General features: G+C 42.8%; 1 protein-coding gene and 1 pseudogene across 3 annotated transcripts in view; one reads left to right on the top strand and one right to left on the bottom strand.

Moving 5' to 3' along the window:
• Nucleotides 1-18,425, bottom strand: part of Acbd6 (acyl-CoA binding domain containing 6) — a 137,564-nt gene that overhangs the window by 84,845 nt on the left and 34,294 nt on the right. For 2 of the 3 annotated variants that reach the window (XR_015635105.1, NM_001011906.1), the window contains 1 exon segment: nucleotides 9,350-9,432. The exons of the other annotated variant lie outside the window; for it this stretch is intronic. Coding sequence is in view for 1 of the 2 variants with exons in the window: in NM_001011906.1 (NP_001011906.1) it covers nucleotides 9,350-9,432 (83 nt within the window). In the remaining variant the exon portion in view is untranslated. 3 annotated transcript variants of the gene reach the window in all.
• LOC100526819 (deoxyuridine triphosphatase pseudogene) lies at nucleotides 14,370-15,160 on the top strand (annotated as a pseudogene).

Here is an 18,425-nt window from a genome sequence, read left to right as displayed (position 1 = left end):
AACGCAGGTGGGACCACAGAAAACAGAGTGTGTTGGTTTGAGTGAGAATTGCCCAAAGAGTCTAATTTGTATGTCTGGTTCCCAAACATGGGATAGGGAGGGTTGGGAGGGTGACCTTGTTTTTTTTTGTTTTTTTTGTTTTTTCTTTTTCTTTTTTTCGGAGCTGGGGACCGAACCCAGGGCCTTGTGGTTGCTAGGCAAGCGCTCTACCACTGAGCTAAATCCCCAACCCCGGGAGGGTGACCTTGTTAAAGAAGGTGTGTCACTGGGAGTGGGCTTTGAGGCTTCAAAAGCCCACATCATTCCAGTACTGTCTGTCTGTCTCTGTCTCTGTCTCTCTCTGTGTGTATATCTCTGTGTCACTTTGTCTCTCCCTCTCTCTCTGTGTCACTTTGTCTTTCCCTCTCTCTCTGTGTCACTTTCTCTCTCTCTCTCTCTCTCTCTCTCTCTCTCTCTCTCTCTCTCTCTCCTCTGGCTTGACACGATAAAAAAAAAAAAAAAAAAAAAAAGAAAGTGAGCCTACAAATGAGACCTTATAAATAAAGTAAAATAAAATAAAAATAAAAAGTTTTAAAAAAGTAAATGTACTCATTGATAAGCCCAAAAGCTCAGATACAATTCACAAACCACATGAAGCTCAAGAAGAAGGAAGACCAAAGTGTGGATGCTTCAGACCTTCTTAGAAGGGTGAACAAAAATACTCACAGGAGGAAATATGGAGACAAAATGTGGAGCAGAGACTGAAGGAAAGGCCATCCAGAGACTCCCCCACCTGGGGATCCATTCCATATACAGACGCCAAACCCAGACAATAGTGTGGAGACCAAGAAGTGCATGCTGACAGGAGCCTGACTGATATAGTTGTTTCCTGAGAGGCTCTGCCAGAGCCTGACAAATACAGAGGTGGATGCTCATGGCCAACCATTGAGCTGAGAACAGAGTCCCCAATAGAGGAGTTAGAGAAAGAGCTGAAGTAGCTGAAGGGGCTTGCAACCCCATAGGAAGAACAACAATATCAACCAACCAGATCCCCACACACACACACCAGAGCTCCTAGGGACTAAACCACCACCCCAAGAGAACACAGGGATGGACCCATGGCTCCATCTGCATATGTAGCAGAGGATGGCCTTGTAGAGCATCAATGGGAGGAGAGGCTTTTGGTCCTGCCAAGGTTCAATGCCCTAGTGTAGGGGAATGTCAGGGCGGAGAGGTAGGAGGGAGTGGGGGGGAGCACGCTCATAGAAGCAGGGGGGGGGGGATGGGATAGTGGGTTTCTGGAGGGGAAACCAGGAAAGGGGATAACATTTAAAATGTAAATAAAAAAAATCCAATAAAAATTAATAAATTGAGCTTCAATTAAAAAAAGTAAAATAAAAAGGACTGCATGGACAAAGGAAGAAGCAACTGTCCACAGCCGTGGTTGAGGTACCAGTGGCACTGGAGGAGTAGGCAGGACAGCCCATCATACAGAGCCCTGTACATGTTGGCGCAGTGCAGCGAGTTAGCTGGGGAAGAACAAAGGTAAGTTCCCTACACTCTGGATCAGAGGCAAGAGGACACCACACTGTCCTTCTACACAAATGAGGTGAGTACTAACAGAGGGGAGCCTGCCTCGTGGACACCTCGGCAGACTGCTGCTGCAGATGCCTTCCCTTACTGTGTTACAACAACCCAAAGTAAATATTTCCAAACAAATATTTACAAACAAAACAATTTTACTCACACAAGGGTTAATTTAGTGTATTAAAAATTCTTGCTTTTACTTAATATGTAATTAAAATCTTAGATGATAATTTTTCCCTATAGAACACCAGTTTTGAGTCTTAATTTTATCAAAACTATTACTGAGAGTTTGTTCTGTTAGCTTCACAAATATCCTTCAAGTCATAGCTCCCTCCTGAAACACTCTTTTTCAAGACCAAGAAGCAAAGACGTAGTGTTGGCAAACACTTGTTTCAACGGTAATCACATTTAAGGCATACCCTTTAAGATTAAAGCACTTATTGTCTGGTTTACTGTAATGTTATTCTTGAAGCCCTGCATGTCAAACAGACATGTATGTGGAAGTCACCCATTGATTAGAGATAATTAGTTATGTTGGAAAAATTAACTATGATTTTATAAAGACACTGACTACTGGAAGTCCTTTCTACCTTCTAAAATCTGCCTCTTAGCAAAGTTGAAGGAAAATTGTGGTGCTTTAATGTGTCCAAGAAAATAAAATTTCTGATCGATCCCTGGAAAGTCAGTGCCAACACCAGAAAAATTCACACACCTGCTTTGCTAAAAGACTTCTCCGAAGGGTGAGTTAACATTCCCAACCATTAAATTGTTTAAAAATCAATGAAACAATACAGAGGAAGCATCATCTGTTTTTTCAGGGAAGTATATTCTTAAGAATGCTGAAAGGAAAAAGTATTTAATTTTTAAAGTGAAGATAGTATAGAACTATAATACCAGCTGTCAAATTCCACTTCATTAATTAAAAATTACAATGTCTCCTCAGCCATTTCAGGATCCAGCAGGGCACACAAACTGTAGGAGAGCTACTAGCCACAGTGACCCTAGACAAGTAACCTAACCTTGAATTTGTATCCTCATCTGTGACACAGATGTTCATTAACAAATCCAGGATGAAAATTGAGTGAGATAGCTCATATAACATCATATGAGTATAAACAGTCAATAGATGATAGTGTTGTTATATTAACTGCAGAGTAAGAAGAAGTAGAAGCAGAAGAATCAAGAGTTCAAGGCCAGCCTGGGCTATGTCAGACCTTATCTAAAATATATAATAATTTATCATATGTTTGAAGGTGGGATAATTTATCATATTTAGACATTATCATTATCAATCAATCCACCAATAAACCCAATATTAATCAGACCTTGAAAAATAAAAATAAGGCACTGTGACTTGAGCAGGGTGACCAAAGCATAAGAGAAGACTATTCCTAATGTCGTGGTGAGGGACCTTGTTCCTTTTACTTATAATGCGTACACTGCCTCTCTTGTTTAATTTCTAAAGTTTCTTTTATGTGTATGAGTGTTTGCCCACATGTATGTCCATATACCATGTGTCCAAGGTGCCCAGAGATGAGAAGAGGGAGTCAGATCCCCTGGGACTAGGGTTGTGAACCATCAAGCGGGTGCCAGGAATCAAAGCCAGGACCTCTAAAAAAACAGCCAATGAATGCTCTTAGCTGCTGAGCCCTCTCTCTCCAGCCCCGACATATTTTCTCTTGATATTGTAATAGCCATACTGTCTTCAAAACTATGAACTCTAGCCTTTTCTGTGCATGTCCATTAACACACAGGAAACACACACACGAGTGTAAGCATGTCAGTCGCTAGCTAAAGATGAGGATATCAGAGAGGAAGGAGAGCAGGACTAGGTAGAGATCAAAGTGGGAAGAGAGGGAACAAAGGAAAGGGAACAGGATTGGAGATAAAAGGGAAGTCCATGGCTGCGGCTGATGAATGACCCCTTTTTCAAAGAGCTCTGATCTGCAAACAGGTGGATCTGCCTGAATGCTTGGTCGGCATCATGGCACCGAGCACACAGAAGCCGAGGAAGCACACCAGAAAAGGGAGGATATGAGAGCCAGGAGGCTGTTACAACACTTACTGTTTATGTCAAGACCTGCTAGTCCCCGGGGACCCATTTTCACATAATCTATAATTATCTCTTTGCTTTAATCGCCTTGTCATTCCAGAGGCTCTCATGGGCACTGGAAGAGGAAAAGCTCATTAACTAAACCTTTTCTCCTCTCTCCAGCCACCCATGGCTTTTAATTGCTTGGTGTGTTATTATCTGGGAGTGCAACTGGGATCATTTTCATAAGAAAGGGAGGTAGAGAGCAGGAAGGGAGCCATGAGTCCCTGAGGTATGCACCACAGACAAACCTTTGCTTTCTCAATTATTTATGCCAGCTGAGGTTTTACAGGCTGAATAAATCCATAGCTCAAGTTCATTCTGAGCAGTCAGATCCTCAAGAGAGGGTTGCCCACTTGCCTGTGCACACTTGTGAGTCCTCAAGGAACGACCAGACTGTAACAAGACATATGTCATCTAATTTATTCCCGATCGCCAAAGTGTTAACACAGTGTTGATCGCAGGCAACAGTGAAATAGGGAAGGGTTACACTAGCCAGCCAAACAGATGCTCTTAGTGCTAAGAACGGTGCTGTCACTGGGACCGTGGTGTCTCATGATGACTGGGCCTAATCAAAGTGTAAGGATCAAAGACTCCATCTTTAAAACATAAGAGATGTTTAACAATGGCAGTCCTTAAACAGACTTGCGAAAACCAGGTTAGTATATAACGACGGTAGGCTCTGAATAAAACCCTAAGTAGAATTTTATACCAACGAATTTTACAAATAGCAATAATACTATGTCATACTGCTGCCTGTTATCCAATCACATTTTGCTTCCAAAAAATTTACAATAGTTTCTGTATCAGTGTCAAGCTTCTGTGCTTTCAGTCTAGTTTATATTTCAACCAAGAAAACAAGGCATAAAGCAAGCATTTTTATCCTAGTTTTTACTTATATTCTTCTACTTTATAATCAATATTGAAGAACAACTAGCAACCAATGAAAAGTTATTTTTCAAAATAGTCTTCAAATGTTATTACTGTTTAAAAATGGAAACTTTGTAAAGTCAACAATGCAAACATCTCTTTGAAATTCTGCATGCTTTTTTGTCTGACCACAGCAGTGACCTCTGGCATTTTCTGCCAAAACACTTCATTTGTCTCACAGAACAACTAATCAATTCCAGAGCCCATCAATCATTTCAGTTGTATACTAGACTGGTCTCACTGAGAGGAGGTCCAGATGGCTGCCTGAGTAAGTGGAATTAAAATTCTAACAGATTATAAGGCATCAAACTACAAAATATAACAGAGAAGACCAAATCTTATTGCAGGCTGGCTAGGCAGTATACCTTTTCTTTTTTCTATTTTTAATTCTGGCCCTAATTTTTTTCAATGCATATGTTGACTTCTAGAGCAAACACAAGCAGGCGTTCACTGCATACTGAAGTCATTTTGGTGACTGCACCATGTGCAGAGCCCTGTAGACAGTACCCCTGCATGTGGGAGTATAAACAAATACAGCTCATCTGAGAACTACAGCTAACCAAATGATAAGATTACACGTGTACCAAATCTAATAGCCTGGCTTTCCCTTCCTAGTTTTCCAGAATCTCTTGCAAAAGTAAACAGTTTGCACCTGACTTGTAAGCAGGCTGAACTGTAATTTTTGGTTCCTATTTTCAGCGCTTGGTCTCTTGTGGTGCCCTCTGTGCTGAGTGCTAATAAAAGCTTTATGGAAATGCATATTCTGCCAGGAAGTATTCTAGGCACTTGTATGCATCTGTATATTCCACACTATCACCCCATTCTACAGATGAGTAAGTTCCTCAGGTCCCAGCTAGAGTGGTGGAGCCCACAACAATTAACTAACTTCAGCACTAGCTGCCCTGTGTGGCCTCTGGGACACTGGTACAGAGTCCTATACTATGATGACATCATGCTGTCACTTTCTCCTATACGGCAGAAACAAAGATCTGAACCAGAAGGTCACTAACTGGGCTCTGAGCTCATCTGTAACATGGCCAGGAGAGCCGAACCATTGGTCCCAAGCTATTCAAAAGCCTGCTGACTTCCTGAACTTCACAATACACTCAAAATACATTGTTTATCTCCTAAGGAAAAACAGTGATTATGCAAAAAGCCTTTTTCCTTTCGCCCATCTATTATTTGATATTTCTAAATTTATTTCTGCTTTCGTATCAATTGAACACAATTCTGATAAGAATGTGTCAATACATTGAACTGCCTGAGGATCCAGCTATACCTCTCTTGGGCATATACCCAAAAGATGCCCCAACATATAAAAAAGACACGTGCTCCACTATGTTCATAGCAGCCTTATTTATGATAGCCAGAAGCTGGAAAGAACCCAGATGCCCTTCAACAGAGGAATGGATACAGAAAATGTGGTACATCTACACAATGGAATATTACTCAGCTATCAAAAACAATGACTTTATGAAATTCGTAGGCAAATGGTTGGAACTGGAAAATATCATCCTGAGTGAGGTAACCCAATCACAGAAAAACACACATGGTATGCACTCATTGATAAGTGGCTATTAGCCCAAATGCTTGAATTACCCTAGATGCCTAGAACAAATGAAACTCAAGACGGATGATCAAAATGTGAATGCTTCACTCCTTCTTTAAAAGGGGAACAAGAATACCCTTGGCAGGGAAGAGAGAGGCAAAGATTAAAACAGAGACAGAAGGAACATCCATTCAGAGCCTGCCCCACATGTGGCCCATACATATACAGCCACCCAATTAGACAAGATGGATGAAGCAAAGAAGTGCAGACCGACAGGAGCCGGATGTAGATCTCTCCTGAGAGACACAGCCAGAATACAGCAAATACAGAGGCGAATGCCAGCAGCAAACCACTGAACTGAGAATAGGGCCCCCGTTGAAGGAATCAGAGAAAGAACTGGAAGAGCTCGAAGGGGCTCGAGACCCCATATGTACAACAATGCCAAGCAACCAGAGCTTCCAGGGACTAAGCCACTACCTAAAGACTATACATGGACTGACCCTGGACTCTGACCTCATAGGAAGCAATGAGCAAGAGCACCAGTGGAAGGGGAAGCCCTGGGTCCTGCTAAGACTGAACCCCCAGTGAACTAGATTGTTGGGGGGAGGGCGGCAATGGGGGGAGGATGGGGAGGGGAACAGACATAAAGAAGGGGAGGGGGAGGGATTAGGGGGATGTTTGCCCAGAAACCGGGAAAGGGAATAACACTCGAAATGTAAATAAGAGGGGTTGGGGATTTAGCTCAGTGGTAGAGTGCTTGCCTAGGAAGCGCAAGGCCCTGGGTTCGGTCCCCAGCTCCGAAAAAAAAAAAAAAAAAAAAAAAAAAAAAGAAATGTAAATAAGAAATACTCAAGTTAATAAAAAAAAAAAGAATGTGTCAATAACATCAGTTAAAACACAATTCATCTTAGAAAAGTAGTAGTACCATATCCCGCCAAATACCCATGACATAAACTTCAGAAGATAGCCTGTTTTCATCGTTGAAAACATTTTAATACTTAGGAAGAAATTCTAAAAGTGTACAGCTGGCACTTCACTACAGTAATCCAGCATTCAAAGCAGGAAAACATTACTAGGGTTAAGTTTACTATAACAGAATTATTCCACTTTATTCAAATGAAGTTTCTTAATGTAAGCATACTGATTATGTTTCCAGATCTATTGTATTAAGTAGTAAGAGAATTATTTTGCTTGTAATAGCATAAGGACTTTCAGTGAGTCTTAGCATTCGTGTTTCTGTATGTACGCTGTGGCTCAGACCTGCCCCACCAACCACACATACAATGAATAAGCATATAATAAAAATCAGAAATAGCATAAAGATCAAACCAGGTCTAACCAGGCTTACCTATAGCGAAAGTTCATATTTGGCTCAGTAGTATTTATTATACATACATGAAAGTGTCAAAAGTACTAAGAAAAGGCAAATGTGTCATGTACCTATGATCCCAGCACTCAGGAGATGGAGGCGAGAAAGTCATGAGCTCAAGGTCATCCTCCACCTGGTGCACTCAGGCTGACCTGGACCAAATGAGACCCTGTCTTAAGAACACTAACAAAGCAACAACAAAGAAACAGAAGTACTAAGAGTAGCTTGTCATGGAGGCACGCGCCTTTAGCCCCAGCTCCTGGGATCTCTGAGTTTGAGGCCAGCCAGGCCTACATTGAGGGTTTTAGGTAGCAGGAGTTACGTAATAGAGAAACCCTACTTCAAAAAACAAACAAGAACCACAACAAAAAGCTCTAAGAAAACACTATTCAAAGTGAAGAAGCTGGAAGACAAATACCCATGTTTTGTCTCAGAGTAGATGTGTAAAAACGTGTTGAGCTGAATTAAAAATCTCCATTAGAATTGGGGGTGTAGGAAATGCTGTTAATCCCAGCTCTCAGGAGGCAGAGGCAAGAAGATCTCTGAGTTTGAGGCCAGCCTAGTCTATAGAGTGAGTTTCAAGACAGCCAGGGCTACACAAAGAAACCTTGTCTCAACATGCTCACCCAACACACAGATAAAAAAAAAATCTATGTCACCAAAACAAGCGATATTCTTCTGTGCCATCAGACTTGATCTAAGAGCCATTGCTTTAGGAAGTGGGTGAGGGGAGAAGGGAAGAAGGGCAGGGGGTAGAGCAGAGAGAGCCACATGGAGAGATGCAATGGCGGGGAAGTTGGGTAAAGTTAAATGGGCTGGCTCAGAGACTGCCCCAGCAAACAGGCCAGCAGGCTTATACTATAGATGTCTCTGTGTCCTTACAACTAAACCACAAGCAGGATCCCAAAAGCCCTGCAACATCAACCCACTCCAATCAGCTTACATCTATCTCAGGAAAGCTCTCCCCAGAGCGCTACCTCGCTTTCCTGGAAGACGTTTGATGGGCTTCTGTCCCGCCAAGTTACTCCTCATTCACATCACCTATGCTCCAAGAGAGACTAATCAAGTCATTCTGGAAAATACTTTCAATCTTGGGCCCTTGCATAAACTAGCACACAAATAAAGATCATTACCACAGATAGGTGACTGATACTGTTGGAAAGTTAAAACTTCATAGTTTCTCTCTGGTACAACCCTCTCTTCATTTCCCCCTCAGTAAATTTTGGGGAGGCCAAATGGAGTTTTCCATTTGAAACATTTGATACTGGAGAGGAAGCAAGGCAATGTTTGGTTAACTAAAAGGATAAAGGCATTAAACACTCTCCCCTTTAGTGTGTAAAGTGACAATCTTAAGAGTTATTCCATGATTCCTTAAAGTAGCACAGGATTCCTTTCCTGACTTACATGGTATTGAAGAAAAAGGATTATGACATTTTTACACAGCACAAAAACTAATAAAGGTGTTAAATAGTATATTTCCAAATCCAAGTAAGAGAATGAATAAGCCAACAGTGCTGCACACACCTTTATACCAGAAGAAGAAAAAAAAAAGGAGAAGCAGATGGATCTCTGAGTTCAAGGCTACCCTCTTCTACATACTGAGTTCCAGGACAGCCCAGGCTACATAGAGACCCTGTTTCAAAAAAAGAAGAAAAAAAAAAAAAGAAAGAAAGAAAGAAAGAAAAAGAAAGAGAGAAAGAAGAACAGGGAAGGAAGAATAATGTTTCAGATTGTATATTACCAGATTAAAATAAATATACATAGATACTTACGTGCACACATAACATATATGCATGCATGTTGTACGTACACTTCTATTGTCAAAAATCAGAACAGAAATTACCTGATTGTTTCTTCATGATACAGAGAACTAACGACTGGACCACCAAACCCACTACTGCCTTCTTTTCCTTTCTTCTCTGACACCTGTGGAAGAAAAAGGCAAGATGGAAAAAGACACACGGACCAACGCAGTACGTACTGAAAAATTATGAGACATCAGTTTCTAAGGGACACTAAAACTTATCGTCGAACAATTCTTCAATGCTAGTAATAATTTTAAGGTGATTAATAAAATCAAACTCATGGCGATCCTCCTGCCTCAGCCTCCTGAGTGCTGAGCTTACAGCTGCCATCAGTCTGAGAATGCTTTACTTTATACAAGAAGAGTGCAAAGTACCAATTTGCTTTACTTAGTCCTCTAATGTTTTAAATTTCTGCCCCATTGGCAGAATAAAGCTGGGACATCCGTGGCATTGGAGAGATGACTCAGAAGTTAGGAACATTTAATGCTTTTTCAGAGGACCTAGGTTTAGTCAGAACCTGTATAGTGGCTCATATCTGACAGTAACTCCCGTTCTAGGGGATCCAACATCCTGCTCTGGTCTCTGTGGGCATCAGGCATGCGCATGGTACACAGACACGCCAGCAAAACACCCACACTGTAAAATAAACAAATAGAGGAAATGCAAACTGAAATAAAGATGAAAATAAGAAAACTGGGAGGAAGAAGGAAAAAGAGGAGGAGGAGGGAGAGGAAGGGAAAGGGGGGGAGGGGAGAGAACAAACCAAGTACTGAGTCTCTTAAAACGAAACCACCCCAGAGGTAATAGAGCTGAAACCTCAGACAACTTTGCTTGTCAGTGATTGGGTTTTTTTGTTTGTTTTTGTTTTTAGATATAAAACCAAAAGTGTGATTCATAAAGAAAAAAATTAGTAGCTTCTATTAAGATTTAAAAAGTTGTATTCTGTGAAACACACTGGTCAGACAATGAAGCTACAAACAAGAAAACTTGGCCAACACGTTATTGATAAAGCCCGGTATCTAAAACACTCAAATAATCATTAAAAGCCAATAATAAGAAAGCAGATTATGATGCAGGTTTGAAGAGACAGCGCCATTCGGGTGGTGCTGTTTTGGGGGAGGGCTGTGACACCTCAGGAGGTGGGCACACCTTTGGGGACTCTAACCCAGGCTCGCTTCCGTTCTGTCCTGGTCTGTGCGCTTTTGTCACAGAGCGTGAAAGGCAACTCATAGACTGTTTCACATGATGCAGAAGTAAGATGCCTAATATCAAGGAGACTGGATCCACGCCTACGAAAGGGGCTGGGGTTCGGCAAGCCCGTCAGATCGGCAAGTCCACCTCTGACGGTGGATTAAAAGCAGCTCACCTTTTAACGTTATTATGTAAGATCAAATTACATAACAACATTATGTACTATCAGATAGTCAGTACCGCTGCTGCCTTTCTGATTTAGAAGTGACTAGTACTTTCTCTCGTTGTAGGCTAGGATTTACAATTCAGTGTCGCACAGCAGTGGTGATACAAGCCACCTGCCTTCCTGCTGATCACAAGGGAAGGTTTCCATCTCTACCACAGAGATGCAGTGCCTGAGTTTTTATAATGTCCACGATCATATTATAAACATTCGCTTTCACTCTGCAAGACCTGACTCCATGGCCTCATGCCACGGCATCCTAAGAATAGCCAAGTCAGCACACGCTGTGCTGTGGCCGAGCCTGGTGAGTCCACCCTCTTATCCCTCAGCCCCCTTCCTACGCTTATCCCAATTCTCAGATGGACCCCACCCCACCCCAGGGCTCCGGCCCAGTTCTGGGAGGTCTGCCTGTATCTCTGAACATCCCAGCTTGGAACGAAACACTGTGAAACTCACTGTGTTCATGAGACACAAAATCATTAACAAAACACTCACACTCAGGTTTCACTGCAAAACCGCAAACAATATGACAACCAAAACAGTACGTCTGCTCCGAGTCCACCAGGCCTAACTTCTCCAGTGAGAATCACCTGTTCCAATCCCAAGGCATCGAAAGAACAACGGTGAACTCCACCAAAGAATTAAGGGAAGTTAAAGACAAGCAGCTCAAGGAACAGAGAGGGGATAAACCCTGAGGATGCCCGAGATGATGAAAGCACAAGGCTGGTGAGATGGAAAAGGCCCAGGATTTGAAAACCGAACTCAGTAGAGACAGTCACACTGAAGGGAACTCACGGGAAATGTAGATGGAACCCAAAAGCCCACAACACTCGGGAAAAGCTTTGCGTCAAATGGAAGACGGAGAATCAGACCACACTAGCGGAGAATCTGAGTGTTCAACAACACCGACTTTCACTCTTGAAAGTTACACCACTGTCCAGATTAAGCTGGGGTCCTTCCCTTTGGCAAGACGCTGGCGACCATTCTCACCCCCTTTGAGTCTCTGGACCATGCTTGCAGTCTGGTTGCTTCCAAGATTTTTCTTTTTCGCTGGTCTGATGATGATGGTGGCTGCTAGTACAATTTGCTAACTTTCCTTGCAGGGGGCTCCCTGAGTCTCTAGACCTGTGGGTTTGGGAGGTGATTTTCATCCAGGGGTGACTGCTTCTCCCGCTGCATGGCAGTGCCAATCACACCTCGTAAACAGAGACCAGAGTCGCTAGTAACTGACCTATGATACTCAGGACAATACCTGGAATGCTTGCCGTCCCAAATACTAATGACTGAAGGTTGAAAATCTCTGGTTTGCAGTTTTAGGCAAAGGTTGAGAATTTTGGTTACTTGCATGCCTGTTTGTTTTCTCCTGTCTTCTTACTCTCTTATGTCCTTGCCTCATTTGATTAGCTTCCCTTGCTACATCTTGCAGTCCACTGCTCTTTCCTTAGGCCATCTCTAATTCGCTGTGTATTTCTCACTGTAGATCAGTACTGTACTGTACAGGTCTTTACCCTCTGGGTCTTTATGCGGCCTTTACGTTGCTCTGTATGATGCTCAAGCTTTCTTCTACTCTGAAGACTTCCATATAAGAAACATGTAACAGTATGCAAGACACACGTACAGGCAATAGTTTAGCATCTTTAAAAGGTGAAGAGGTTTAAGAGGTGTTTCATCATCTCTGTCTGTGGTGGTGTGAATGAAAAGGGCCCGCACAGGCTCACAGAGCAGCACCTTGGGGCCTTGTTGGAGTAGGAGTGCCCTTGTTGGAACAAGTATGTCAGCAGGGGCAGGCTTAGAGGGTTCCGATGCTCAAGACAGGCTCAGTGGTTCACTCATTCGTCCTGCTGCTGGCTACTTCTGCAGCACCACGTCTCCCCGCTTGCAGCCATGCGTCCAGTAATGACAACTGTGGACTGAAACTCTGAACTCTAATCCAGTCCCAATTAAATGTTTCCCTTTGTAAGAGTCGTCGTGGTCATAGGGTCTCTTCACAGCAATAAAACCCTCAGACACTATCGTTTCTACATCTGCTTTTATTGTCTTTTTATTCTCCTGGGTATTTCCTATCTTTATTTTTTTTTCTTGCTTGCTTTAAAGACTTCTATTGTAAGCCACAATGTAAACTTTACATTCCTGCTTTCCAGATCTTGTTACAACATTTTCATTATGGTGGGCTCTGTTTTGGCCCAAGTTAATAAAGCTACCTGACATCTGTCTGACCCTTTTGAGACACATTCATAAGGTCACTAGCGAGAAAACACTCTTATGACTGTATTAGCTCCAGGAAAATGGCTTAACCCCTGTTTTCTGGGTTTTTTTCCCCTGGATTATCAGTTACCTTGCATACATGCACAGGTTAGCATTTAGCCAAAGGGGTCCTTGGAGCTCGAGGCAGAATGTCCTCTCCAGTGTTTGCCCTTTCAAATCAGGGAGACTTAGAAGACAGTGTTTGGTCTTCTCCTCCCTTCCTAACAACAAAGAGTGGAGCACTGAGCCTGTCTTGAGCAGACACTCAAGGGAAGGTTCGACTTCCAGGAAAGAAGCCCAGGCACCTCAGGCTCACCTTGCCTCTTGCTTTCATACTGAGGAGCAGAGATCCTACAAACGATGCTAAACCCACACGGTGGAGCAAGAGTCTCCCGCAAACTGTCCTCTGACTTCCTAAGGATTGCTGTGGCATAAATGTCCCTGCCAGCACATAAATAAATGTAATTAATTTTTTTAAAGCTTAGAGGTTTATCCTATTTTTCTCTACTCAAAATCCATGAAGTTATTTTATGTTGCTTCAGCAGTTAAAGGAAAAGACTGATTTGGCAGCCAACGTGAGAAAATCTGCCCATGCTTATAGCATCCCAGCTATATTATGTAAGGCATCAAAATGTTCCTTCATGAAAGAGGACAAGGCAGCCAGCTCTATGAACCTTTATCATTTGCTTTGTGTTCTAGCATGGTGTCGGGGTCAAAATAAAACCAATAACAAATACTCTTTTCTATTAGAAAAATACTACAAAAATTACCACACTAATAACACATGAGGTGGTTTCTCATTTCCACGCGGATCCCTTTTTGGACTCTTTCCTATTGGTGCGTTTAACTTGTTTGCAGCTCAGACTTTGGAACTTTGTGCAAATTAATGGCTCTGTCTCACTTTCCTCATGTGTAAAGCTGGAAATATTTACCTAGCTCAAATGACTGTTTCAGGATTTAAGATTGGTCTTAAATTGGTTAAAAAGAAGAGCATCCAGATCATCTAAGGCAGCTGATGTAGTAAGATCCAGTCATTGCCCTCAGTGTCTCAGAAGCACAGGTGCGAGATGTTCGGATATGGAGGAAAAGGATCCAACTGGGAGTTGTTACCCTGTGATTCTTCTATCGTATTAACATAAACCTCTCAAAACAGGACTAGCCCATTCTTTCACATGATAAGAGGAAAAATAATGCCAGCCTTATGCAAACTCTGCTGGAAAATGGAGAACAGGAAAAGAAGACTAGCATCTGGTCACTATCTTCCAGAAATTTACATTATCCCGGTTCAGCTTCCGAACAAGGGTACAGAGATGTGGCACTGGCACCGTATCGCAAGTGTCACTATTTTCTACAATGTGAAGAAAGAAAAAACAGTCGGGGCCAGCTCGTGCACTCATTGATTTCTGCTTTTCCCCCGCCCGGCGCCATGCCCCGCTCCCACCCCTGCGACCGGCTCTGTCTCCAAGAGAGGAGGATGGCGCTTCTCAGCGCTTTGTGCGGCTCTCGGAGCACGCCACCGCACCCACCGGCGGGTCCGCGCTCGAGCTGCAGGCTATGACCTGTACAGTGCCTATCATTATATACACCCCTGGAGAAAGCCACTGCGAAGACAGACATTCAGATAGCTGTTCCTTCTGGGTGCTACGGAAGAGTAGCTCCACGTTCTGGCTTGGCTGTAAAGCACTTCCTAGATGTAGGAGCCGGTGTCATAGACCACCATTATAGCGGAAATGTGGTCGCAGTGTTGTTCAATTTAGGAAAAGAGGAGTTTGAGGTGGAAAAAGGCGATCTGATTGCGCAGCTCACTAGTGAGAGGAGGTGCAAACACAGGGCGACACTGAGAGGGGCTCAGAAAGCTTCGGCTCCACGGGAAAGAATTAAAACTTTGCTTGAAGTATTTTGCTGTTTCAACACTGTAAACGGCTTTAATTTTGGAAGCATTTCGTGTTCTAGGACACAGGAAAGGAGACCTCTCACACTGGAACTACTCTGTTCTCTGTGGTTGATGGTTGCCGGTAAATCTGCATCGTGAGGATGGCATTGACATGCAGACTTGGTAAAACCAAGGATATAATTAGATTTTTTTTTGTTATTGTTGTATTTAAATTATAGCCCCCCAAGAACTGATTTTGCTCTAATTGCTGTATCATTTGTAATTTTTTATCCAATAAAGTTGAAGTCTTTAAAAAAAGAAACAGTCAATATGTGTGGTCTACCATTAATTTTAAGACGGTCAGATTTCAAAATGTTAAAAAGTTGGATGTCTGTCTGTCTTAGGTTTGACAGGTTGGAAACCTGAAGACAGGTGAAGTAGGCCATATGACACAGTAAGTGGATTTCAGCCCAAAGGATTCTGACAGCCAAAGCGTGTACTGTTTCTACTAAAAGTTAGTCATTCCAGAAGACGTCCTAACCTCAGGCTTTCTTTGTGTAAGGTTTGTGGTTAGGATTCTGGTCAGGAGAGGGTGTCACTGGACGGTGCTGGGATCCATCCTTGGGCCTTGGCCATACTGTCAAGCCTCTATCACTAAGGAACATCCTTAGCTACTGTAGTAAGATCTGTAAAGATTTAATTTCTTCAAAAAATACATTATACTCAGAATTCCTAACTCCCGATCTGTCAGTTTGGGTGAACTGTACTTCTGAGAACTTCATACATTTCTGTTACATAATCTATCTGACTGAAGTTATTAGAAGAGTATTTTAGTTATGGCTTATATTGCTGATTAAACATCACGACTCAGAGCAGCATGGGGAGGAAAGCATTTATCTCATCTTACAGCTTGTGGTCCACCATGCAGGGGCTTCAGGACAGAAACTCAAACAAGGTAGAAACCAGGAGGCAGAAGCCGGTGCAGAGGCCATGGAGGAGTGCTGGTTACTGGCTTGCTCATCCTCTCTTACACATCAGGACCATCTGCCCAGGAGTGGAGACTCCCACAGTGGGCTGGGTCCTCCTGCATCAACCATCAGCCTAAACTATGATCAGTCCTATCGGATGGGGGCACTTCTCAACTGAGAGGTCCTCTTCCCAATGACTTCAGCCAACATCAAGATGACATCTAACTTACTCAGCACAACTGACCTCTTGTCAACTTGACACACAAACATATCACTGTTAAGCCATAACCTTTCCCTTTTTGTGGTCCCAACATATCATACTAATATCAGTATCAATATAAAACATATCCCAAACTTTAAGTCCCATAGCCTCTAAAACTTCAAACACTTTAAAAGTTCAGTCCCTTTAAAATGTAAACCACCTAAAAATCTCTTCCAGGTTCAAAGTTTCTCTAAAATATCCAAAATCTCTAAAAATTTAAAGCCTTTCTTTAAAAAAGAAAAAAAGTTAAATACTTTCTTATTCTGAGGAGGAGGAGGAAAAGCAGGACGAACTGACAAAGCAAAGATCAACAACACAGACTCAGTGTCAGTGTCAGACTTCTGGAACTATGAGCTTCTAAACACGAATATGCTGGGCCGAGCTCTACTCCACCTCAGCTGCTGGTCTTGGTTACTGTCCATGGTATTAGCATCCCCAAAACACTGCTGTCTCCCGTTTCAAGTGGCCTGAACTTTTACCAATAGCCTCTCCTGGGCTCTAATCAGGGATCCTAACCCTGGCACAGAGAGGGCACCAAGCTCCAACTTCTCTCCATGATCCCTTCAAATCCTGGGGCTTCAGCTGAAACTCAGGCTGCAATTTTACCAATGGCCTTTCCTTCCCAGCCTAGTTTCAGGGACTCCACAGCCCTGCCACACAGTGCCAGCCTCAGCTACACTCCATGACTTCATAATCTTTCCCCTTTCTTTTTAGAATTTTGCTAATCTTTTCAAAGAACCTTTCGTTTTACTTTATTTTGCTTTCTGTGTGCTGCTGTCTAATATATCCTGAGGGAGAGAGTGTGCTGCTGTCTAATATATCCTGAGGGAGAGAGAAGACTAAAGAACCAGAGTTCCTTTTCCGCTTGCAGACAGGTGCCTAGCATAACTGTCCACTAAGAGGTTCCACTCAGTATTCAATGGAACCATACAAAGACCCATAGCCATACGTTAGATGGAGTTTGGGGAGTCTTATGGAAGAGTTGGGGGAAAGACTGAGGAACCCAAAGAGCATAGACACTCAACAGGAAGACCAATAAAGTCAGCTAACCTGGACCCTGGGGGACTCCCAGAGACAGAACCATCAACCAAAGAGCAAGCATAGTCTGGACCTAGGCACATATGTAGCAGATGTGCAGCTTGGTCTTCATGCAGGTCCCTCATCAACTGGACAGGGGCTGTCCCTGAATCTGTTGCCTGCCAGTGGATCCCATTCCCTCAACTGGACCGCCTTGTTTGTTTGGCTTCAATGGGAGAGGATGCGCCTAGTCCTGCAGTGATGACTTGATGTGTGTGTGTGTGTGTGTGTGTGTGTGTGTGTGTGTGTGTGTGTGTGTGTGAGAGAGAGAGGGGGGGGGAGAGAGATATACGGGGGGGTTCCCTTTTCAGAGGAGAAGGGGATGGGGAAATGAAATGAGGGAAAAGCTTTGTGCAGAGGTACTAGGAGAGGGGATGCTGATATTGGGGTGTAAAGTGAATGAATGAATAAACAACAAAACAAAGGAACCAGAGTTTGCCTCCCAGCACCCATCCGCCTGTAACTCTAGCTCCAGAGGATCTCATACTCTTTTCTGGCCTCCCAGGGCACCTGAACATACATGGCAAACATGCATACACCTACATACATGTACACACACACACACACACACACACGAATCACAACTAAATAAAATTGGAAACCTAAGTGTTTTGAGGAGACAAATCAAAATTTACGAGTTACCCAAAGGGTCAAGACAGTAAGAAATTTTATGTTGCACAAACGAACAAACGAACAAAAAGGACACCTCTCCTGAGAAAATTTTGAGTTTTATGCACCTGCACAATTCTTTTTATTTTCAGCAAAACTTTCTTTTATTGGATAGTTTTTGTATTTACATTTATTTCAAATGTTATCCCCTTTCCCGGTTTCCCCCTCTCCCATCCCCTCTTGCCCTGCTTCTATGAGGAATGTAAGTGATAACACTTTCTTGTCCGGTCTGTTTTGCAACAAAAGGCATAAAATGAACTAGAAATGATGTGAAGATAAAATATAAAACTTAAAAAATTGTAAAATAATGTCAACCACTTAAGAGGGGTGAGGCACTAAAATCAAACAAACCAAAAAAAAAAAAAAAAAAAAAACCAAAAACGTATACTGCAGCAAATGACAATTGGGGCAACCGGACCAAGGTAATCCAGATACAGCTGGCCATCTCCCAGTTACTAACTGTGCTGTCGAGCCCTCTACCACTTGAAGTCCGTCCTCACAGGATGCAGTCACGATCATCTTCTCCATGCTTCTCCTAGGATCTAAAACATAGGTCACTCCCTATTAGATTCTCCTGTCTTCTCATCTGGACCACACTTTGTTACAC

The sequence above is a fragment of the Rattus norvegicus genome, chromosome 13, assembly GCF_021556685.1.
Source record: "Rattus norvegicus strain SHRSP/BbbUtx chromosome 13, alternate assembly SHRSP_T2T, whole genome shotgun sequence".
In the NCBI taxonomy this organism is placed as follows: domain Eukaryota; kingdom Metazoa; phylum Chordata; class Mammalia; order Rodentia; family Muridae; genus Rattus; species Rattus norvegicus.
The sequence above is the reverse complement of the archived record's forward strand: the minus strand, read 5'-3'. Positions and strand labels throughout refer to the sequence as shown.